At 44.7% G+C, this 24373-nt stretch overlaps 1 protein-coding gene across 5 annotated transcripts in view; it reads left to right on the top strand.

Moving 5' to 3' along the window:
- The window catches only part of cd99l2 (CD99 molecule-like 2), a 213852-nt gene that overhangs the window by 179503 nt on the left and 9976 nt on the right, over nt 1–24373 (top strand). For 2 of the 5 annotated variants that reach the window (XM_086001607.1, XM_086001591.1), the window contains exons 4-8: nt 4570–4686; nt 10380–10481; nt 14244–14333; nt 15007–15036; nt 19647–19724. In XM_086001607.1, coding sequence (XP_085857733.1) covers nt 4570–4686; nt 10380–10481; nt 14244–14333; nt 15007–15036; nt 19647–19724 — 417 coding nt within the window. The remainder of the gene's footprint in view (nt 1–4569; nt 4687–10379; nt 10482–14243; nt 14334–15006; nt 15037–19646; nt 19725–24373) is intronic. The other 3 variants (XM_086001627.1, XM_086001617.1, XM_086001599.1) reach the window with 2 other exon arrangements.

The raw sequence follows: 24373 nt of genomic DNA, 5'->3' as shown, positions 1-24373 counted from the left end.
GATTTAAGCAGCTTTCTGCACGTTACCGGTATCCTGCCCTCGGGAGGGAGAAGCAGTACATAATAACGTACCTTTTCGAGCGGAATGGCTTTTATCACTGCGCAGCGTAGGTGCCAGTGCGCTTTGCCGCTGGTTTGCCTGTTTTCATGGTTGAATAAACAATAATCCTCCCAATTGCAGTCATTTCTGATGCAATTCTGTGTAGTGGACAAAAATTCTGTGTACTTATTGGAGAAGAAAGGGAAGGTACAAGAAAATATAGAAGTCATTTGCTCCCTGGGAAGAAAACAGATAACAATTTAAAAGAAACGCACCAAAGATTCTTTTTGGATTGCTGACCTCATCGTGGCAGATGTACACAAGGTGTTTTTAAAAAAAAAAAAAATGAACATCTAAAACCGCCCTGTGGTTAAAGTTGCAACCAACAGGCGAATGCCAGTCACTACAAGATCACTGGCTGAGCTCCCTTGTATTGAGTCTGCAGGAAGATTATAAATAATCTCTCTGGCATAAAGTAGCTGCTGTTAACGTAGGTTAATTAATTAATTAATCCACTCTTGAAACGTAAATGAAATGAATAAAGTTAATATGTGCTAGGAACTTTTTACATAGAATTACAGCGCAGAAACGGGCTGCTCGGTCCAACTGGTCCCTGCCAGTGTTTATGCTCCACACGAGCCTCCTCCCACCCTACTTCATCTAACCCCATCCGCATAACCTTCTATTCCTTTCTCCCTCGTGTACTTATCTAGCTTTCCCTTAAATGCATCGACTTGGTACAGGAGATGTGTTACATGTATTCAGTGTTGCAGCCTGGAAGTCCTCTTGTAAAGCATTTTGGCTGTGCAGCAGTAGGCTGAGGCCCTTGTATGCTACCCTGCCCCTCCCCGCTCCCACTCCTCCTCCCCTCCATGTTAAGGTCAGCACGAGCCGAACTACATTTTGGTGGCAGTTGAAGAGATGTTATAACTGTTTAAGATGTTGTACATTTGAATAATTTGCTCACTAGTATTAGGTAGGATCATAGAGCCAGCAAAAGTTACGAGCATCGTTGGCAAAGATGAGTAAACAATTCTTGTTTCTGGGTTTTTTCCCCCCTCTAATTTAAAAAGAAATTTTGGATGGGATTTTTTGTGTTCACCAAGGTGATGGATGTCAACACTGGAGAGTGGAACTTTGCACTCAGTATCAAGGCAAAGCACTTTCAGTTCTACTATAGCAAGGGACAGTTGTGGAGTAAAGCTCGTTTTCTCTGCCAACACAGCATAGGTTAATCCCCAACCTCAGAGGAACACCTTTACGTACACAAATGGAACATTTTGTATTTCCCACACCAGCCAACCATTTGGCCTCGTGAATGGTGCACGAGTTCCAATTGGAACTAAACTGGCCAGTTTTGCGCCGTGGCTCCCATTATGAACTGGGTTGAGACATGTAAATACATAGAAACTACCACACGGAAACAGGAACATTCGGGCCAACCAGTCCTTGTGGTTGTTTACCTTCCACACAGTTTCTAATCGCATTTACCCACCCTGTTCCCATATTCCTTTGACTCCTTTTCCTTCACCCAGCTGTCCAATCTATCTTGCGTGTTGACACAGTTTCTGGCTCAACCACCAACCCACAGCTTCCTAACTCTCTGTGTGAAAATGTTTCTCCTGCCTCCGCTCTAAAATCTCTGGCATTTAATCTCGTCCCTGACCCCTCAATGACTGGAAACATTCTGCATCTCAAACACATTTATGCAGGATCCTTGGTGCTGGCAGAAAGCAGATCCCAATAGTCTGAGCTAGATTCAAACCCAGGTCCCACTAGCGAAGGACATTATTCCGAAACACTCCATCACATTTCGATCACTTTCTTTTTTCCACATTTGCCCTGCTATTCCCTCCCCTCCATCCCCCAGCGTGTTTTTATACTGTAGTTTATAAATCTACGTATATGTTTTGAGACACGTCTTTCACACGTCTGTCACAATTTTTTTTTTAAGAAGGAAAAGAAAGCCAGTCAATTCCTGCTGGTTTCTTCTGACTGCCAGTTAGCCGTAGGATCTGCCCCAGGAGCACTTGGTCTCTAACTGGCGTTGGGTAGTTACAGCAGTTACACCGCATGGCATTAAACTGACTGACATGAATCAGTCATTCATGAAAGAAAGACTTATGAAATAATACTGAGCAGCCTGCGGGTGGCGCTGTCCAGGGAGAGTATAAATACTCGGGCACGGGCCCAGCTTGTGCAGGACATTCTTAACAGGAACTAGTGAAGGACACAACTAGACCGCCATGTTGTAAAACAGTTGATTAAAGCTTTGTTTAACGCTTAGACCAAGTGCCGAGTAGTTTCTTACGTCACTGACACCTCCCAGTTACACACAGCAGCACCTCAGTATGAGGGGCCCTAGGTTGTGTGTTACCACAGTAGACGGCTCCTGTCCTTCCAAGCTACCACAAGCAACGCGGGAGATCTGCTAATCTCTCTTATGTTATTTTCTTTCCTCTTTTCGACCACATGCTGTTGTGCTACAGAACTGTTCAGCTCATCGTGTTGCACACCGCCTCCCCCCGCCGCCCCCCCCCCCCCCGGCCCTCCCCCACCAAAAACCAAACACTACAGAAAAAAGCATCGCTCTTCCTTTGTACAGTGCATTCCGTGAAGGATGACATCATGGCTGCTCTGCGCTGGTACCGTAAAACCATTCACATAACCTTGGAAATAAACAAGAGGTACAAGTATCTGGAAAGTTATAGCACAGCTTGGAACAACGTCATCATTCCTAGAAAGCATTGCTGGATGGCGAATGAGTTGGTCATCCCAGTATCTTAAAAAACATGCAACTGTTCCAATTTGGACTTCTTTACATTTGCAGCAGCACTGGTTGAGAATACCTGTTTGAGTAATCTTTAGAAGTGTATAGTTTAAAAAAAAAAATAGACTCAAGTTTTTCATTTGAATCCAGTTGGTCTTGCTCAGGAACAATATTTTGCATTTATACAGCACTGTTTAACGTAGAAAAATGCCCCACGGTGTTTCACGGAGGTTTTAAGGAAAATGGATGCTGAACTAAAGGGAGTACAGATTAGGATGGATGATCAAAAGCTTGGTCAAAGAGGCGGGTTTTAAGGGGAATCTTAAAGAAGGGTAGAGAGGTGGAGTGCAAAGGGGGTTTGAGGAAGGAAGTTCAGGATATGGCTTCGGCCGCCAATAGTGGGGTGTGGGGGCCATGCACAAGAGGCCGGAGTCAGGGATGGAAACTGTCAGATAGATGGATTGAGCCCATGCCTAGTTCAGTGTCCCAGTTAATTACCTTCAACCTTGTCGTTTTCAATACCGCTGCTATTTTTGCCTGTCATTACAAATCATAGTTATGTGTTTGAATGAAAGGGATAATTGAACATGCAGTGACGACGTCTCATTTGACATGATGTGGAGGATGTGCAGTGGAGAAACTATTGAACATGCAATACATGATCTGATCCATAATTCACAAGTGGCAAAGCCATGAGCAGATTGTATCAGTCAGGTGGAAGTTGATTTTTTTTTTGCATTTGTGATATCTGCGTGAATCTCAATAGCATCTGTGAATATCGGCCTTTTTTAAAAACTAAGGTTGAACAATATCCTTTCTGTGTTGGACCTGCTTTGCAGTGTTGAGTGATGCAGTTAGCCGTCAGGCTCTTGCCACAAGTAGTTCCAGTTTGCCCCAATGTATTCAGTGGATGTTGTTCACTGACCACATTCACAGTGTAAAATGTTCACTGCATCTTATATAAAGTTGACCTTTGGCAGCGAGAACACCTGCTTTGTGCGATACAGTAAAAATTGCCATTTTGGATTATTTGTCGTAAGCTCACATTTTGTTTTAAAATTAAAATTTTAAAAATGTTGTTAAAATACATTTTCGGGATTCCCCTTTGGAGTCCCCCTTTCCCTCCCCACCTCCGTGCTTCCTGCATCATCTACTTCATTATGACTTGGTGTTCTGTGACTGGAAAATATACAAGGTGGGACGGGTTCTGCTGGTTTCCCCTAACCATATAGCATCCTTCTTCTTAGGCAGTCCCTCGGAACCGAGGATGACTTGCTTCCACATTAAAAATGAGTTCTCGGGTGACTGATGAGTCCAGTGCGGGACCTACAGTCTCTGTCACAGGTGGGGCAGACGGTGGTTGGAGGGGCGGGTGGGCGGGGTGCTTGGGTTGACGTGCGCTCCTTGCGCTGCCTGCGCTTGGCTTCCGCTTGCTCCCGGCGAAGAGACTCGAGGTGTTCGGCGCCTTCCCGGATGCTTCTCCTCCACTTTGTGCGGTCTTGGGCCAGGGATTCTCAGGTGTCCACTCCTAGATGGAGTGTTGTGGTGGGTACAGAATATTCCATCTACTGCCAACTAGCAAAATACAGTGCATTCCTAAGGTGCTTGTCCGAACAGTCTTGCGTGTGATGACGTTACTCACAATCATTTGTCTTTCTAGTACCTTCTATTAGTTGACAACTCTTCGGAGAATTTCTCTTAGTGCATACATGCTGTTGTGTTTCTAGTTTAATTCTACAATTACATTTCTTTTGTTCTAGGGGACTTTGATTTGTCAGATTTATTTGACTTTGACACCCCCTCAGAGAAACAAACTACCACCAAAGCCCCCCGAAGAACCACAACTACCAAAGCACCGACGAAAGCATTAGGTGACAGTAAGTCAGTCAAGCTGGGTCAACTCTAAAGGGTTGATTTTTCCAAATGTGCCCGGAAAAAGGAGAAAACATGAACCAATTCGTCCCCCACGCTTCCCGATTCCAAAATATGCAACAACAACTTGCATTTATATAGCACCTTTAATGTCCCAAGGCACTTCACAGGAGCGATTATCAAACAAAATTTGACTCCGAGCCACATAAGGAGATATTAGGACAGGTGACCAAAAGCATGGTCAAAGAGGTAGGTTTTAAGGAGCATCTTAAAGGTGGGTAGAGAGGCAGAGAGGTTTAGGGAGGGAATTTCAGAGATTAGGGCCTAGATAGCTGAAGACACGGCCACCAATGGTGGAGCGGTTAAAAATCGGTGATGCGCAAGAGGCCAGAATTGGAGGAGCACAGAGATCTCGAAGGATTGTAGGGGTGGAGGAAGTTACAGAGATAGGGAGGGGCGAGGCCGTGGGGGGATTTGAAAACAAGGATGAGGATTTTAAAATCGAGGCGTTGCCACACAGGTCAACGAGTGCAGGGGTGATGGGTGAACGAGACTTAGTGCGCGTTACGATACGGGCATCAGAGTTTTGGATGCGCTCAAGTTTATGGAGGGTGGAAGAGGTAACAAAGGCATGGATGAGGGTTTCAGCAGCAGATGAGCTGAGGCAAGGGCGGAGATGGGCGATGTTACAGCAGTGGAAGTAGGCGGTCTTGGTGATGGAGTGGATATGTGGTCGGAATTTCTTCTCGGGGGTCAAATACGACACCAAGGTTGTGAACAGTCTGATTCAGCCTCAGAGGGCGTAAAGGGAGTTAGGAGAGAAACTAGAGAAAGGTACGCGTTCAGAACTAGGGCATGGGGGAAGTTTGGTTTGATTTTGGGGAAGAGGCAGATGAATGGATGGTCTCAATCTTAGTGACAAAGATGTTCATCAGCTCCTTGCACTTGTTGGAGGTGATAGTGGAGGAGGCAGGAGAGAGTGGTTTAAGGAGACGTTTTGTAATGGAGAAGAGAAGCGGGGGGTTATCTTTGCATTTCAGGATGATCCTGGAACAGCGAGCCGTTTTCTTGGAGGAGAGCAGGATCCAGTAGTGCTTTGCCTATTTGAGCCAGATCTGGCGATGAACAGCTAAACCAGTTGTTTGTCATAAATGTTGAAGTCTGTGTCCCGTGGACTTCAGGGAGTGGAGATGAGCACCGTACCAGGGGGAATAATGAGGGTGAGGGAGAGTAGTTGTTTTAATGGGAACAAGGGCATCAAAGGTGGTGGTGAGGGCGTGATTGAGCAAAAATGTTATGGTGAATGTCGAACCAAAGTCTAGACATTTGGAAATTTGAAAGTGCAGCTGTAAGTGAATTGGGAGAGAGTATTTTTCCAGGGGCAGACACAGAAGGATTCTGGGGAGAAGGTAGCTGAATGGATGGTCTCAATCTTCGGTTTGAGAAGGGTATGTGGTTGGAGAGTGATGCAAGGAAGTGATCATGGATGGCCTTATCGGTGATTGACACGATGGGAGTAGAGAGGCCACCTGAGATGGCAAGCTCAAGGGGGTGGCCGTGAATATGGGTAGTGGAGTTTCTATGGAGGGAGAGACGAAGGGAGGATCGGAGGAGAGAGGGCTTGATGAGTTGAGATGGTCCTACACTGGTATCTTACAATCCCAACAGACCCATTTGGGCGTCATTTTAAGCTAACTCGCCGGGCATAAAATCGGTCGGGGTGTAAAACGGGCATCTGGACCTAAACCCATCCCATATCCGTGGGGTGGGTTACGTTAAAATTAGCCCATTGTATCAATATTGGCTTCTACAAAAATGACACTTCACCTGCTGTACAATTCCACCATTATATAAACCAGTGTAAAAGTCTGAACAAAACTAATATGCGTAAACCTACAAGGCCAATCTGTGTTGATGAGGCCAGGCCGCAAGTAGCAATTCTTATCTTTAAGGATGATCTCCAAAGAATTCGGAGTTTGGCTTGAAACAGAGCGCTTGCACTCCAAACCTAGTCAACACATTTAATGGGTAAGTTATTTTCCACAGAGTACAACCTTTGAGAAGGGGGACGTTTTAAAGGAGAATTGAGGAGAAGAGATGAATTACCAGACAGGAGCAGGGGAGGGGAGAGCGCGTGAGTTCATCATTATCTGAATACCAGGGGGTGATTACTGGCTTAAAGCATTCACATGTATCATTTATTCTACTAGATTGTCAATTTTCATTCAAGACGGTTAATTGTTGGTCTGATCTATATAGTGGAGGGTGCAAAATGTTCAAGGGATTGTATGATGTAGGAAGAAAGGACATAACACACGGTACGTTACATGGCATAATATCCCTACGGCACAGGAGATCTAATTTTGTATAATACATATATACAGTATACAGTACGGGTATTATGTCATGTAATGCACCATGTACCAGGACTATTTCATGGTGACTGAATAAGCCTGGTTCTAGTTTTATTGTATGGGTTTCTGGTATTTTCCCAGTGCTACGGGGATCAAATGCTGTAATTGTGAATTGTAAATCAGTGGACTTTAATATTCGAATTTATTTATGTATTTAATTGTAATCTCTTCACTGTTTTGAAGTGTAGGATGCACTACAAAATGGTAGGCAACATGTATCAGATTGGATGCAAGTTACAGCAGGCAGTGGGGAGCGGGAGTTGCGGAGTTTAGCGGCAGTTATGGGAAAAAAGGTTGGCTTTGGTAACATTGGAGTGGTATGGTTCTATGAAATGGCGGTGTTACAGAGGGAAAACCTGAGGCTTTGTAGCACTGGTGGGGTGGAGTGTATGGCCTGGCAATAGTTGGGGTGGGTGGGAGCAGATGTTGCCTAATGAGCTATGGCAGCACTGTAGGTTGGGAGCGGGAAAGAAGTGGTCACAGGATCTGAGAGAATTGGGATGAGGCTCCGCCATCTGTTGTTATGTGGGTGGCTGGTTCCAGGAGGCGACAGACCAAGGTTTCTGGGTGGAAGGAGGCTGATGTATCAGAGCTAGTGGAGTGTGTGTGGTCTCTCAGGATCTGGGAACGTCGGGGAGTGGGATCTCTGAGGGTCTGGGAGCAAGGCCATTGTGCAACTGGGGGCGGGGGGGGTCCCATGATCTGGGAACATTGAGGATCCATGAGGTCTGGTGGTATGGAGGTGCACCTGACATATATGGGAGGGATCAGTATCTGGGAGCATTGTGGGGGAGGGGGGTAGTACTGGGGGGGCGGGGCTAGTAGTAGGGTCCATCAGTCCTGGTGGCTGCACTGGGGTGGGCGATGAGGTCTGGAGCACAGGGAAGAGCCTGAGGTGTGGCTGAACTAAGAGGCGGGTGTTTCTAGGTATACCTGTACTGGGGATAACTGTGGTTTGTGCGCTCAAGAGGGTGGGAGGGGGAGTCCTAGCAACTGGGAGCACTAATAGGAGAGTACTGGGCTCCGGGATCGTGGGGGAGGAGCATGCGTCTGTCAGTACCGGAAGACGAGGGTCCCAGAGGTGCGATGAATGGGAGAGGGGTTATAATAGGGTTCAGAGCATGGAGGGGAGGGTTAATTCATGGGGGTGTGTGTGTGTAATGGAAAGTTCCAAGACCTTGGAGCAACGAGAGGGGAATCCTGAGATCTGGAAGCACTAGGAGGTATCTACGGGTCTAGGAATACTGAGAGGGGCATTCAAATTGCTCAAAATACTGGTTGAAAATGTTTTTGCCCGTCGGTTTTCTCCTCGCAGCTGCCGAATTGGAGCAAGTTTTAAAAAGTACAAATTCATACCATAATAACTGATCGGTGTGGCCAGGATGTGCTTCTGAGAAATGTAGCAATAATTGGCATCACTGCAAACTGTAACAAAAAAACTCCGCACGGTTAAAGCACCATTCAAAGTTCTACAGTGACATCTGTTGGCAGCATCGGCATGATACTACCACACATGAAGAAAAAGGATTCATCCTTCTCCTTTGTACCTGTCCATTAATCTCGCTGCTCAGGAGCTAAGCTGGTGGGGGAAGGGGAACTGCATTGTCTGCAGATGCTAGCTTGGCACCTTGTTAATTTTGTCTGTGTCAACCGCAGAGTTCGAATGTAGATATGGTTGCCACCATTCTGCTTTTAGACCAGGCAGTTTGTCATTTGAACAGACCGTCTAGAAATTTCTAAAATGAACCCCTCCCTTGCTTTTGCTGCTATTAAACATCTTAACCTCAGCATTTTCTGTCACTTCTGACAAGAGCAGTGAAATGTTGAGTTTTATCTATTTATCCTTTTCATTCTTTCTTTAAAACATTTTATAGCTTTTATTTTGTCTTCTAAATAATCCTGTAACCGAGAAGAAGAAGAACCTGCATTTATATAACTTCTTTCACAACCTCAGGACGTCTCTGAGCACTTCATAGTCAACGTGGTACGTTTTTAAACTTAGTCAACGTTGCAATGCAGGGAAACGAGGCAGCCAATTTGCATACAGCAGGTCCCACAAAGAGCAATATGATAAATAACCAACTAGACTGTTTTAGTGATGTTAATTGAGGGATAAACTCCCCTGTGCCTCTTCGAATATTGTAATGGGATTGTTTATGTCCACCTCGGACTGTAGATGGGGCCTTGATTTCACATCTCACCAAAAGACAGCACTCCCTCAGTACCGCACTCCCTCGGTACCGCACTCCCTCGGTACCGCACTCCCTCGGTACCGCACTCCCTCGGTACCGCACTCCCTCAATACCTCAGTACCGCACTCCCTCAGTACCACACTCCCTCAATACCTCAGAACCGCAATCCCTCAGTACCGCACTCCCTCAGTACCACACTCCCTCAATACCTCAGAACCGCAATCCCTCGGTACCGCACTCCCTCAGTACCGCACTCCCTCAATACCTCAGTACCGCACTCCCTCGGTACCGCACTCCCTCAGTACCGCACTCCCTCAATACCTCAGTACCGCACTCCCTCGGTACCGCACTCCCTCGGTACCGCACTCCCTCAGTACCGCACTCCCTCAATACCTCAGCACCGCACTCCCTCGGTACCGCATCCCTCAGTACCGCACTCCCTCAGTACCGCACTCCCTCAGTACCGCAGAGTTTCAGCAGAGATTACGTGCTCAAGTCTTAGAGTGGGGCTTGAACCCATAACCTTCTGAGAGTATAAACACTGACCCAAAGCTGGCACTAGTGGTATAAACCTGTTTTTGATGCCTTTCTTGGGGTGGTTGGGGGGGTTGGGTGGGAACACCAACTTTACACTGCAGAAAGTAAAATGCAAAAAAAGGAGTCCCAACAAGTTTGTGTTTCAGGTCAGCCAGTCACCGCACATCAAACTCAAACCCAGGTTCAAATCACAGAGGTCAATAGTACAAGTGAGAATAGGGCTCTTCTGAACTTGAACTAACTCCAGCAGATTGGACTCGAATCCATCTCTAAGCCACTAAAGTCAGCTATAAAAAGGAGACTGCGGTTGACCTCCAAAGTTATTCATCTACTGTCATTTATCAAGCTGAAGAACACACCATTCTACAGGAAGCAAAGCACAAAGCTAACAGACTGGCTCAGTCCACCATTTCCACTGGATCAAATTCAACTTTACTCATCATTCTCACGATTTTATTTCTCCCTGCGTCTTTGGTTCAGAAGCTGTCGTTTCCTTGCTGTCTCAGTATCAATGATGGTCATCCTGTACAAATTTCTTTCTCTTTGTTTCTATAGATGATTTTAGCTTATGGGATGTGTTTAAAACTACTGCACCACCTCGTAAAACCACAAAGTCACCCCAAACCACCAAAAAACCTCCAAAGAAGGGAAACTCAGGTAAGTCTCTTTCCTTATTACCGTATCTTTAGATTGTAAAGTAGTGAAGGATGGCAGCCTTGGTACAGAGTAGCAGATCCTCATTTCAGAGGACCCTAAGATTAATTGCTTTTATATTGGTCTTAGAGGGGCGTTTGTACAATCAGTTCCTATTAGATGGGTTTCAAGCACCCCACTGCAACTCGCCTCTCTTGACCCCTTCATTGATGCTGTATTATCGAACTGCTTGTCCAATATCCAGTCTTGGATGAGCTGCAATTTCCTCCAGTTAAACAGTGGGAAGACCAACGCCCTAGTCTCCATGCACTCTCCCTTGCAAAGACCGCCTCCTTCCACCTCCAGCCTGCCTCTTGCCCATCTCCTTTAGTACTGCAGGCCTAGAATCTGTGCTCAAGTCTTAGAGTGGGAATTGAACCCAGTATCTTCTGACTTCTGGCAGTTATCCCCAGCTCTGCCCCAACCCCTGCCCCACCTTCCTACCTCAAAGTTGCTCTTAATGATGGAAGTTCGGTTACATTTATTCTAATTGTGCGAAAGTTTATCCATTTTTAAATTTCCACTGAAAATAGAGGCTGCACCTCTGCTAACGTAATCTCCTTCTTCTTCGGCAGTCCCTCAGAACCGAGGATGACTTGCTTCCACATTAAAAATGAGTTCTCAGGTGACTGATGAGTCCAATGCGGGACCTACAGTCTCTGTCACAGGTGGGGCAGACGGTGGTTGAAGGGGCGGGTGGGTGGGGTGCTTGGGTTGACGTGCGCTCCTTCCGCTGTTTGCACTTGGCTTCCGCTTGCTCCCGGCGAAGAGGCTCGAGGTGTTCGGCGCCTTCCCAGATGCTTCTCCTCCACTTTGTGCGGTCTTGGGCCAGGGATTCCCAGGTGTCGGTGGGGATGTTGCACTTTTTCAATGAGGTTTTGAGGGTGTCTTTGAAGCGTTTCCTCTGAACACCTGGGGCTCTCTTGCCGTGTCGGAGCTCCGAGTAGAGCGCTTGTTTTGGGAGTCTCGTATCGGGCATGCGGACGATGTGACCCGTCCATCGGAGCTGATCGAGCGAGGTCAAAGCTTCGATGCTGGGGATGTTGGCCTGAGCGAGAACACTGACGTCAGTGCGCCTATCCTGCCAATGGATTTGCAGGATCTTGCGGAGGCAGCGTTGGTGGTACCTCTCCAGTGCTTTGAGGTGCCTGCTGTACATGGTCCATGTACTAACCATGCTAACGTATAACTGTCAGAGCAATGACTTATGTAGCTATTGGCCTTTGATAGCGTCAAGGAACTAAAAATTATTATTTAGACGATTTGAGAAACTCTGTTGTACTAAAAGACTAAATAAATTAGGAACATAGGAACAGGAGGAGGCCATTCAGCCCCTCGAGCCTGTTCCGCCATTCAATGAGATCATGGCTGATCTGCGACCTAACTCCATATAACCACCATATATATCCCTTAATACCTTTGGTTAACAAAAATCTATCAATCTCAGATTTAAAATTAACAACTGACTTGGCATCAACTGCCATTTGCGGAAGAGAGTTCCAAGCTTCTACCACCCTTTGTGTGTAGAAGTGTTTCCTAACTTCACTCCTGAAAGGTCTGGCTCTCATTTTTAGACTCTGCCCCCTAGTCCTAGAATCCCCAACCAGCAGAAATAGTTTCTCTCTATCTACCCTATCGGTTCCCCTTAATATCTTAAAAACTTTGATCAAATCACCCCTTAACCTTCTAAATTCCAGGGAATACAACCCTAATTTGTGTAATTTCTCCTCATAACTTAACCCATGGAGTCCGGGTATGATTCTGGTAAACCTACGCTGCACTCCCTCCAAGGCCAGTATATCCTTCCTAAGGTGTGGTGCCCAGAACTGCTCCCAGTGCTCCAGGTGTGGTCTAACCAGGGTTTTGTATAGCTGCAGCATAACTTCGACCCCCTTGTATTCTAGTCCTCGAGATATAAAGTCCAGCATTCCATTAGCCTTTTTGATTATTTTCTGTACCTGTCTGTGACATTTTAATCTATGTACATGGACCCATAAGTCTCTTTGGACCTCCACTGTTTCTAGCTTTTCACCATTTAGAATGTACTTGGACATATCCTATTTAGATCCAAAGTGGATGACCTCACACTTGCTTACATTGAAATCCATTTGCCACAGTTTTGCACATTCATTCAATCTATTAATATCTCTTTCTAAGTTTGTGCTTCCATCTACACTTCTTACAATGTTGCCTATCTTTGTGTCATTAGCAAACTTGGATATGTGGCTCTCTATCCCATCATCTAAGTCATTAATAAAGACGACGAATAGTTGCAGCCCCAACACAGCTCATTGTGGGACACCACTTGTCACATTCTGCCAATTAGATTACCTGTCCATTATCCCTAAACTCTGTCTCCTGCCGCTCAGCCAATTCCCTAACCAATAATTTACCTTCAATTTCATGAGCTTCAGCTTTAGCTAACAGTCTCTTATCGAATGCCTTCTGGAAGTCCATATAAATAACATCCACAGACATTCCCCTGTCCACTACTTTAGTCACCTCTTCAAAAAGTTCAATTAGGTTCATCAGGCACCTACCCTTTACAAATCCCTGCTGGCTCTCTCTGATCAGCTGAAAATTTTCAAGGTGTTAAGTCACTCTATCCTTAATTATAGCCTCTAGTCATTTCCAGACAACAGATGTTAGGCTAACTGGTCAATAATTCCCTGGTTTCCATCTCACACCTTACTTAAATAGCGGTGTGACATGTGCGATTTTCCAATCTGAAGGAATAGATCCAGAATCGAGAGAACTTTGGAAGATTATCGTTAGGGCATCTGCAATGTTCTCACCGACTTCCTTTAAAACCCTGGGATGGAAACCATCTGGTCCTGGGGATTTGTCACTCTTTAGAGCCATTATTTTCTTTATTACTGTTATTTTGCTTACGTTAATTTTGGTTATTCCCCATCCCTGATTCAATATTAGTTTCCTTGAGATGTCAAGCATGCTATCCTCTTCCTCTACCGTATATTCACTTCCCAGTCCTGACCACCTTGCAGCCATGTCTCAGTAATGGCTACCATATCGTACCCTCTCAGTTGAATTTGCACCTGCAATTCATTCAGTTTGTTCCTCATCCTTTGTGTGTTTGTAAAAAGAACGTTTATTTGGGCCACACACCCTAGCCTGTCCTTCTATTCTAATAATTATTTTTCTCATACATTTCTTATTTCTCTCTCCTGATTTAATTACATCTTTTAGTTTTTCCTTTACCTGTAGTGCCTAAAGCACAATTTCTGACTATTACTCTACTCACGTTCTTTTCGTTTGTTTTAGAATTATTATTTATACTACCTTTGCCACCTGATCCTTCTCCCCATCCCCACCGCCCATTTACTAGTTTAAGGTCCTTGTGACCGCCCTATTCATCCTTTCTGCTAGGACCCTGGTCCCAGACCGACCGGTTCAGGTGGAGCCCGTCCCAACAGTACAGTTCCTTCCTGTTCCCAGTACTGGTGCCAGTGTCCCAAGAAATGGAACCCCTCTTTCCCACACCACTCCTTCAGCCACGATTCACCTCCCTAATCTGCTTATCCCCACATTAATTTGCACGTGGCACGGGTAATAATCCAGAGATTATAACCTTTGAGGTCCTGTTTTTTAATTTGGCTCCTAGCTCCTGGTACTCTCTGAATTTATTAAATTCTCCTACTTTGCAAACTCACTTATTTTTCCCCCACCCTTGGATTTCTTTTGAATGGATTTCCTTTGCACCTTTAGACACGAGTGACTTTGGCTTTGATTTGGACTTGGCGGATGCTCTGGATGACAGAAATGACAACCATGGCAAGGGAGGTAAAGAAGACTCAGGTAAGGAATGAAGGCGGAAAGGATCTACCACCATGCAGTTATTTAAGTTCAAAGTCAGTTTGCCATTGGGCGCTTCATTAGTCACATAGTAGAAAATTACCTGTGATGCTTTAAGTTGAAAAAAAAACATTCAAACCAGGAATGAGCCACACAATTCAAGTTTTTGCATCGGATCTCTGTTTACATGGAAACGACCTTCCATTTGTTATATACAAGTACAGTGTTAGCTTTTCACATCTGGACAGTCACTCAGTATAAAATTCAAATAGGCATGTAGAAATGGGATGAGGAACTGAATTCCAATGAAAACCCCACTGAAAAGCCAATAGGAAGGTGCGTTTTTAGATCTTTAAAAACAAGAACAACAGTTCTCACTCAAGTCCAGCATAAACAATGTAAAATGTTCTGCTTGACGATTAAATTGATGGTTGAAGTCAAGATGGCGAGCAGAATGTCTTCTTTCAAACCCTGCACATGTACCACTAGACGGCGGGAATGTGTGAGCCGTAGGAATAGGCCATGCTTACTGCTGTAAAGAGGAGAAGGCCTACAGGTGTACCCACGGTGAAGGAGTCTTCGGGAGAGTCCGGGACAAGATTTTTTTCCTTTTTATGTTTTGTCGTTCTTAGCTGAAGAGTTTCTGTCTGTCTAACGGATCACCCTTCTGTTCCAGGCTCCAAAGGAAATGACAAACCGAAAGGAGGTAAAAAACGGGTAAGGAGGCTGTCACTAGAGCTGGGCGATCCAGGTGTTTGCAAAGTCAAACCAAACACAGGCCAACGGACCTGATTTGGTACTCTGAGCCAGAGTTTTGAGACAGCTAGTAGGGCTTTCTCATGAGACTGAGCCCCTTTCAGTAACAAAGTTGTCCTCACACAGGCAACCACTAGCCAGAAATCAATAGCACCATGGCAGCCAATGGAGACCATGACTGTACCTGGTAACCACCTAAACTGGCAATAGTTATTACTATCCAATCATCCGCCATCCAATCTAGAAAGGAATTGCTTCAGTCGGATTAAGGTGCTGCCTTTGAATATACGCAGTCAGTGAGTTTTGAGAATTATATTACATTGCTGTGAAGTGACCTGCAATTTCAGAGTTGATGTCTCGTAATTCATTCATTTTTGTAAATTGCAAACTAGCAGCCTTAATATCACGACACATTCTCCTGCACGCTCCCAAAATAAAAGTTTCATTAGTAACCCAAACAGAACAACAGGCACAGCACTGACTAATACAAATAAGCCAGCAGCAGCAGCCATTGCAAAGATTTGGCCATCGGAATCATTTTTAATCAAAAATTGAAAGTTGGAAGGCGAAGAGCAGATTTACAACCCATCCTGCCCCTTTATTTAAACCGTAGACAATGGTTTAAGATTCAATACATCATCTAAATATCAGCAAAACAATTGGACATGTTGCCTATTCTCTAAAGATCTACTGAATAGACATTTGTTGTACCAGGATACCATTTGAAAGCCAGATATGTTGCACAGAAATTATACAATTTATGGTTGCTGTTGATCTCGGACCGCAGTGTTTTGAGCTGTGCCTCCTGCACCTGACCACTTGGGTGAGCCTGTGTAAGTTAGTTACAGTCAAGCAGGTTAGCACAGTTTTAGACCAAGTGCATTGTTTGAGTGCCAGGGAAGTGGTATCTTTTAACCCCTATAGTTCCTAGAAGGATTAAAGATAAAAAATGGAAGGCAGTGCCACTATATGCCAGCAGAGTGCTTCACAAACAGAATATTTATTATCGTCTCGATGCAGTACCACATCTCCTAGCTGTACGCTCAACTTAACTCTGGCTCAAGTGTGTTCTACCTGAGGCTGGCCAGAGCCAGTGTACTTGGGCTTCTCTGGATTCGCCCAGCTTTACCTGCAGCCAGTCGCAGTCTCCTCTCCTGTCGCTCACTGCATTCTGACTTAGCACCATGTCCTCTGATCTCCATAGAGATCCTGTCGACCCTCTCCAGGCAGTGTGTGGCTATTAACAGCACTCTCCTTTCTGGTTCTACAAATAATCTGCTTGTAAATGAAAATTTAAATGTTGCATAATCTTTGTGCCATTTTGTAAAAAATGTTAGTTAAAAGCAGCCTTGCATGACTGCATGGTTCCACCAGAATCTATCTTTGACAGTGTTTCCTCCCAGTGTGGATGAATTTTGCACATGTTAATTGGGGCTGGTGCATGGCTGATGTTTCCTCTCTGCAAGTACTAATTATTTATTTTCCCAGCTGCAATCAATGTTTGAAAATTGTTGCTATATGAGATCTCCCCCCTCCGCCCCCTTTTTCTCTGGTTTGCACGGTCTCCACTTTATTTTCGACAATTGTGAAAGTCTTTCAATAACTTCTCTTAAGAGTGAAGCAATGACGGGATTGTGCCTTGAAAACTAGGAGATCCTGTTTGCAGAGTGGTGACATCAGACACTCAGATATGTCACCAAGTCATTTCGAAGTCAGTTCAACGACGTAGACTTTGCTCAAAAAATCCTTGCTCATAAAGATCACCCCTTCAAAATGATCCGAACCCCAAATTTGTTGTAACAATAGAAAATGCTGGAAACACTCAGCAGGTCAGGCAGCCTCTGTGGAGAGAGAAGCACAGTTAACGAGTAGAATTTTAACCCCCAAAAATGGGTGGGTTGGGGTCGGGTGAGATGTAAAAAAAAATTTTAAACTCAAACCCGCCTCCAACCTGCTCACTTCTGGTTTTAACAGGGGCGGGCAGCCAATCCGCTCCCAGGAGGCGGGTTGGTCATTTAAATATTAAAATGAGGCTCCGTGACGCAGTTTTAACCTATCTTCTGATTTTAACCCTGACCGGCCGGGTTTCCCGGGCCTCGGGAAACCCGGCAGCTAAAGGCAGGCGAGGACAGCTTTGTGGAATGGATAAGTGCCTTTACAGCACTGCCTGTGGGCCAAGAGGAGTAGGAGTGCTTTCCCCGGCCCACCAAGCTATCCTTCTTCCCTGCCCGCCATCGGACCTCTCCCCCCGGGATCGGAGAACAGACTTCCTGCCCCCACCCCCCCTCCCCCTAACCGAACTGCAGGCTCCCTTACCTGCTCCTGGCCTGCGGCCTCCTTCGGAGTGTTTCTCGCCTGACAGAGTGCCAAGCCTGCCAATCAGGCTGGCTTCTGAGCGGGGAGCCTGCCGGAAAGAAAAGACGCCCGCCGTATCATTCAAACTGCAGAGTGTGCGGGATCTTCCCCCTCCCCACCTCCCCGCTCTCAAAGCCCATCCCAGTAAATATCGGGGCCAACGTTTCAGGTCGATGTCCTTTCATCAGAACTGTAAGATGTCAGAGATGAACAGCTTTTAAGCAAGTGCAGAGCCAAGGGAAAGGGGAAAAGGGAGAGGTCTGCGATAGGGTAGAGGGCAGGAATGATTAAATAACAAATTTGATGTGACTGCTTCATATATCTGCTGAGAAGTTTGATTTCCAGAACACTCAACTCGATTTATAAACTGAAGTTTCCAGGTAAAATACACAAGCCAACAATGATCCTGAATTAATTATTCTCGAGTACAATTCTGTGCACACCGAAGTGATATCAGTGCTGGAGCCGTGATGCTTTCGCGGTGAAATACCCATTTGCTGCAAGGCTGGGGCAAATCATCATTCAGTTTCTTTCAATGAAACTGCCTCCGGGGACATCGTAACCTTCGCCGGTGTGCTGATATTCTCGGAGACCTGCGCTGATTTTACTCTGCACGGATCCCGTGGAGTTTCCGCGGCTCGCTCACCCAGTATCCTGTCACCATCGGTCAGACGTCAGATCAGAGAGCTCTCCGAGTCGTTTCCCCGCCTGTGCCCTGAAATTTGGGTCTAGCCTAAGCCTAAAAATAAGATGTCAAATTCAAAGATAATTGCAAAAGGAAAGTAAACTAAAAGAAAAGCAATGGGCTGGGAGATGCTTCGAAACTCCACTTGAATCCAGACTGGGACATCCTTTGTGTCCAGGCTGTGAGGAACCTCAAATGAAATTAGTTCAAGCACTTCCTGAGGAGGAACCTCTCCACAACAGAAAGTCATCACAGTGAAACAATCCTGCCTACGTGGGCACCTGCTATATGTTGCATTTTTTTTCCAGCCTGGATTGACAAATGACATCAACTTAAAGTGACGTGCGAGATAAACCTCAAGTCCCCTGCCACCAGGTAGCTGTGTGAATGCGGTGAAATTGCTGAGTTATTCCAGCCAAACATTGATCTGGGGAATCATTAGTTGGCTGTACAGCAAAGGACACATCATTTTTATTTTTTCTAAGGTTGTTTTCGCGTTGACATGTTTTGTCAGTTCAGCTCTAAGCAAAGGTCGTCCTAAATTGCATCATGTCACATTTTGGGTAGGATTCCATTGGAGCATTTGGGAATTAACCAACTACTGCTATCATAGCCAAAACATTTAACCCGTCAAGACAACTTGATGTGAAAGAAACGCTGACAGCTAGTGAGCTTGGAGAAAGATTGTAGCGTGTAAATAAGGCCCATCTGTGAGAGCTGTCTGTCTTTCCAATACCATTATCCCTTACTTTAATGAGCACAAGCATAGAGTGCGCTCCTGATTGTCTCTTGCATGTCAACATTTTCTCTTTGGTCAGAAGGTCTTTAATAAGATTTGGAATAAACAGAATACACTGTGGATATTTCTGGAATGTGGAATGTAGATTGGGTCCCATTTGCGCTGATGATGTGACGTAACCTACAAGCACCTTACATAGAAACATAGAAACATAGAAGATAGGAGCAGGAGTAGGCCATTCGGCCCCTCGAGCCTGCTCCACCATTCAGTGAGATCATGGCCGATCATCCAAATTCAGTACCCGGTCCCTGCTTTCTCCCCATATCCCTTGATCCCTTTAGCCTTAAGAAATATATCCAACTCCTTCTTGAATATATTTAATGAATTGGCCTCTACTGCCTTCTGTGGTAGAGAATTCCACAGGTTCACCACTCTCTGGGTGAAGAAATTCCTCCTCATCTCTGTCCTAAATGACTTACCCCTTATCCTTAGACTGTGACCCCTGGTTCTGGACTCCCCCGCCATCGGGAACATCCTTCCTGCATCTAGTCTGTCTAGTCCTGTTAGAATTTTATAAGTTTCTTCACACTCGATCGGTTAAACGGGACAAATTCCACTCGCCACTGGCAGCCGAGCACAAATTCCTGTTGTGTTGTGCGACGTTGGCGGTTTTTCAAACCTCAGAATGCCACTTCCACTTACAAGCCTGATTCTGTGGGTGCACAGTTGTGCTCCAATGTGTTTAGCACTGATACCATTTTCTCTTTGTGTGTGTGTGTAGGCACCGGTGACATTTCAGATAAAGATCTTGAAGATATGTTGGGCGGTGGGGGCTACAAACCAGATAAGAAAAAGTCAGGTAAACTTCACGTATTTGGATTCATAAGTTTGTCGGTTTTCACACAGTGAACGGAGGAATATGTTGCACAACTTGTGGCATGATTGCTAGATGTCAAAATATCACGCTGTAATCTGCTTTTTTCAAGTCTTTCCTTATACATGATTATGAAAGTACAGTAGTCCATTCTACTCCCGACAGGACCTGCACTGTAGTGTTTTTTTAAAGAGTTATCTGGTATGGTACAAGAAACTTTCGATTTACCAGCACCTAAATAACCGGAAATCTCGGTTAACCGGCAAAATTCAGGAGTAGGTTTTACTTCATATTTATTTGCCTTCTTCCATCTGGTGCTGTGCAAGGGTGTGGCTGCAGCTGTTGCTAAGCTACTGAGACGCTTGAAACTTGTGTTCATTGTTCTACAGTACAGGGTTTGTTGCTTTATACGGAGCTGTCCGCTCTCCCTATCTTTTACTAAAGCGTTCGGTTATCCGGAATTTTTGATGAACCGGCACCACGTCGGTCCCGTCCGTGCCGGATAAAAGAAAGTTTCCTGTACGTTGGAATTGCTGTAAAGGTGCGGTACAGGGGTTCTCAACCCTTTTGTTTCTGAGGCCCCCCCTCCCGTGTTATAAAAATTACTCGGACCCCCTCCCCCCATAACACAACTGAAGTATTTTTTCTGTATAAAAATGAGTGATATGATTAAACATATATATTTATTCATTTTTGTTTTACTCAGTGTGAAACTTGTTGCTGGTGCATAGCAACAATTCTGTCAGGGCGTGGAGCAATGTTCCCTCTAATTTTTTTTTGTGCTGAGCGGGCCACGAACTCCTTTGAGCGCGACCTTTTCGTCCGTGAGCAAATTTTACAACAACAACAACTTTTACAACAACAGCAACCACTTAAAAGTAATGCCATATTGCCACCCCACTGTCTCAAATCATGAGACAATCAGACAAGGTTCGATACAATATCGAGTTCAACAATTTCAGATCGTTCAGTCCGTAAAGGTGACCCTGAGCTTCCAGTCGCCTGTCACTTTAATTCACCGCTTCACTCCCACTCTGATCTCTCTGCCCTCGGGCTATTACATTGTTCCAATGAAGCTCAATGTAAGCTCGAGGAACAGCACCTCATCTTTCGATTGGGCACTTTACAGCTTGCCGGACTCAACATTGAGTTCAACAATTTCAGATAATTATCCCTGCCCCCATTTTTCATGCAGTATGATTTTGCCATTCCCATTTGCAACATTTTCACAGGATGTTCTTTCAATTCCTTCCTCCCCTCCTACCCCCCCCCCCCCCCCCCCCCACTGTCTCTGCACCTGCTTAATATCTGTTACATCTCCAGCTTTTTCCAGTTCTGATGAAGGGTCCCAGACCTGAAACGTTAACTCTGTTTCTCTCTCCACGGATGCTGCCTGGCCGCCTGAGTATTTCCAGCATTTTCTGTTGTTATTTAAGATTCTATACAAGTTTAACATCACTTCTCTGCTTTTGAATTCTATTCCTCTAGAAATGAGCCCCAGTGCTTTATTTGCACTTTTATGACTTTTTTAACCTGCGTTGCTACTTTTAATGATTTGTGAATCTATACCCCGAGATCCCTTTGCACCTCAATCCCATTGAGACTCTCATTTTCCAAGGAGTAGGTGGTCTCATATTCCTCCTACCACAATGCACCACCTCACACTTACCTATATTGAAATTCATTTGTCATTTACATGCCCATTCTGCAAGTTTGTTTATGGTAGAATTAATTAAAAGCTTTTGGTTCATCATGTACAAACTCTAATAAAAAATGACTTGTCAGAAATGACTGGGATATAAAAGAACTGCAATAATAATGCATGAACACTTCAGAAACGTCACTCAGTTACACGGTTATGCATCGACAAACAATCCAAAAGCCCAAGGTGAGCTGAAAGAGGCATATCTATTGGTGCAATTAGTATTAATTATAAAGTTTTCAACGTATTAGCCCATCTCTCATGTCACTATAGCAACGGCTGCACAAGCAGCAGGAGCAGCAGCTTTCCTATGGCGCTGACGTGCTGGACGTCCACATAAGTAATTAGAATATTAATCACAATGCAACCAGACAACCAACGAATATAAAGTGCTGTCGTTCTTTAGTTCACAGTATTAAAAGGAATTGAACAAGAACGGGTATCTGTATTTTCAGCTTCAATCACTTCCATTAATAAACGTGGTCTTCTTGAACCAGCACACCCTCCATGTAACGTCAGAAATGCAACACTTATTCACAAGTGCAGAAAAACACACACAAATTGTGTCACCGAATTAAAAACAAAAAGCAGGAAAAGCTATGATTTAACAGAAATAAACATTCATCTTTCTTCCAGGAGAACCAATCAGACTGACTTGGAAATATTTACTAATATGGTGACATAAAGATGTTAATTTACGAATTTCACTTCTAATGTTTTTCTCTCAAACATTCTCCACAATATTAATCCCTGCTCCTATCACGGAAAGTGTTGAATTATTTTAGGTACTTCCCAATTAAATAGCGGGAAACAAATTTCACCAAATCAAAATTGTACATCATCAGTTTAATAGAACTATTTTCTGTGTCTTTCTCAATAAACAAATAGTAGTTTCTTCTAAAGTAGCTTCCTGCAATTTTTATACATCATTACATAACTCGTGTTTCTATTAACACTCCACTAAACGTTTAAGAGGAAATCTATATTTACAATACTCCTGGGACTTGCTCGGACTATAGAACGACAGAAAAAATAAAATGGTTTGTGTTTTTCCCCGTTTTTGGTTCTCTTCCTAAACGTCTTAATATTTTTTTAAATGTTAATAAAAAGTAATATGTAACTCCTACAAATCCTCCCCGCCCTCCCCCCTCCTCAGCAGCATGGTTGCATGTTTATGTAAAGCCACTTCACGTCATCATTCAAAATCAAATATTGAGAAATTTCAATTTTAAAATGCTTTAGGCATTTCAGAACCTCTCTAAAAGTGTTTGGACTTCAAGACCTGGTTGAAACTTGTTTAGATGAAAGGAAAATTGATTTTTATTTCTGTTTCTTCCAAAATCATATTCGAAGCTTTTTTTTTGGGGTGGGGGAGGGGGAAATAGTTTTTAAAACACACTTTTTGTGAAAAGTTCATTAAAAATCTTTAAATTCCTTTAAATCTCGTTGCGGCGTTGATGGACGTTGCTCCGAGTTTCTCTTCCCCTCTTCAACACTGTCGTTAAACATACAACAAAAAATAATAAATTAAACTCTAATTCCAAACGGAGCTCAAATAAGAAAGTGAAGTTGGTGAGGTTATCTATCCCCAGCCTTGCCGATGAGTTGGGATCAGTTTTGGAGAAGTTATTTCCTCTCTCGCCGTTCCCTCCATCTCTCACAGACTCTGAGGCACAAACTTTTCCCCCTCTCTCATAACATGATTTAAATAACCCTGATAGACTCTTTCAAAAAGGGGACAACACCTGGCAAAATTTAACTGGAACTTACTGCGGGACATTCAACATCACTTTCCTGTTTTTTTCCAGCTTTAAACAATTTTCTGAATTAAAAAAAAAATTCTCATTTTTGTTTCACTGAGGGCCTAAAACTTGTTTGCTTTATCCTCCTTCCAGCAGCCATTGTACATGTGCTGTGCCTCCACCTGTGTTGTTCCAAAGTGCGGCCGCCGCTCAGTCCCCGGGAACAGACTACAGGCGTTTGGACCCTCGACCCTCTCTCTGTCCCCCCACTCTCTCCCTCGCGCTCTTTTCTCCTTCCATTCACCAGCTGTGTCCTCCGCCTGCTCCGCTCCTCCAGCCGCTCCACTCATACCTCCTGCTCCTTCTCCCATCTCCTCGTCACTCAAGGAGCTTCCTTCTGCCTCACACTCACAGCGGGTGGGGCCTTTGTGACACACCCACAGCTCGCCGCCTTGCAGCTCCGAGCGATGTGTCCAGACTCGCTGCAGTGATAACAGTACAAGTCTGGACAGCTTCTTACAAGATGGTCGTGCCCAAGACAATAATAACAAACCTTCACCTGGTTATCATGCAGTACCCAGAAGTACTGCACGCCTTCCATTGTCTCGAATTTCATGCTATACGGCAATGACTTCACCCCCTGTGGGAACCACACCTTTACATAACGGGTTACATCTGTTACCGGCGTTCCTGGATAGTGTCTCTTTATTGCCGAGCAAATTTTAATGTCCCACGACTCCAACTTTTTTTATTAGCACATCGTCCTCAATATAAACCAGCAGGGTTAAGAATGAGACCACCACCTCTTCAGAATATAGCAGAGATACCTCCAAGAGCTTATCTCCAACCTTCAAACTCAGTAAAAGTCTTTCCACCTCCCCTCGGCCACTGAACGTCACCTCGAACCCAACATTCGGCTTTGGTCGGCAGGCAAAGCAGCTTCCCTCGCCGCAGTCATCATGTACCGCTTGGATAATATCCCAAGCTCGTATCTCCTTATCCTCGCACTGAACCACCACCGTGTTTTCTTTTCCAAACATCCTGGGGTCCCGGCCCAAATCTTTGGGTCTTTTATTCTCCCTTCCCCCAACATTTTCTACGCTGATTAAATTCATCTTGGGAACATTGTCCTCTGAGCAGCCTGGCTGCTGTTTATGGACCAAAAAGGCCCCAAAACCTGAAAAAAAAAA

The sequence above is a fragment of the Somniosus microcephalus genome, chromosome 1 (assembly GCF_052327205.1).
Source record: "Somniosus microcephalus isolate GS21.2 chromosome 1, FLI_Smic_1.0, whole genome shotgun sequence".
Taxonomy (NCBI): Eukaryota; Metazoa; Chordata; class Chondrichthyes; order Squaliformes; family Somniosidae; genus Somniosus; species Somniosus microcephalus.
Note: the sequence above shows the minus strand (reverse complement) of the source record. Positions and strands in the feature narration are given on the sequence as shown.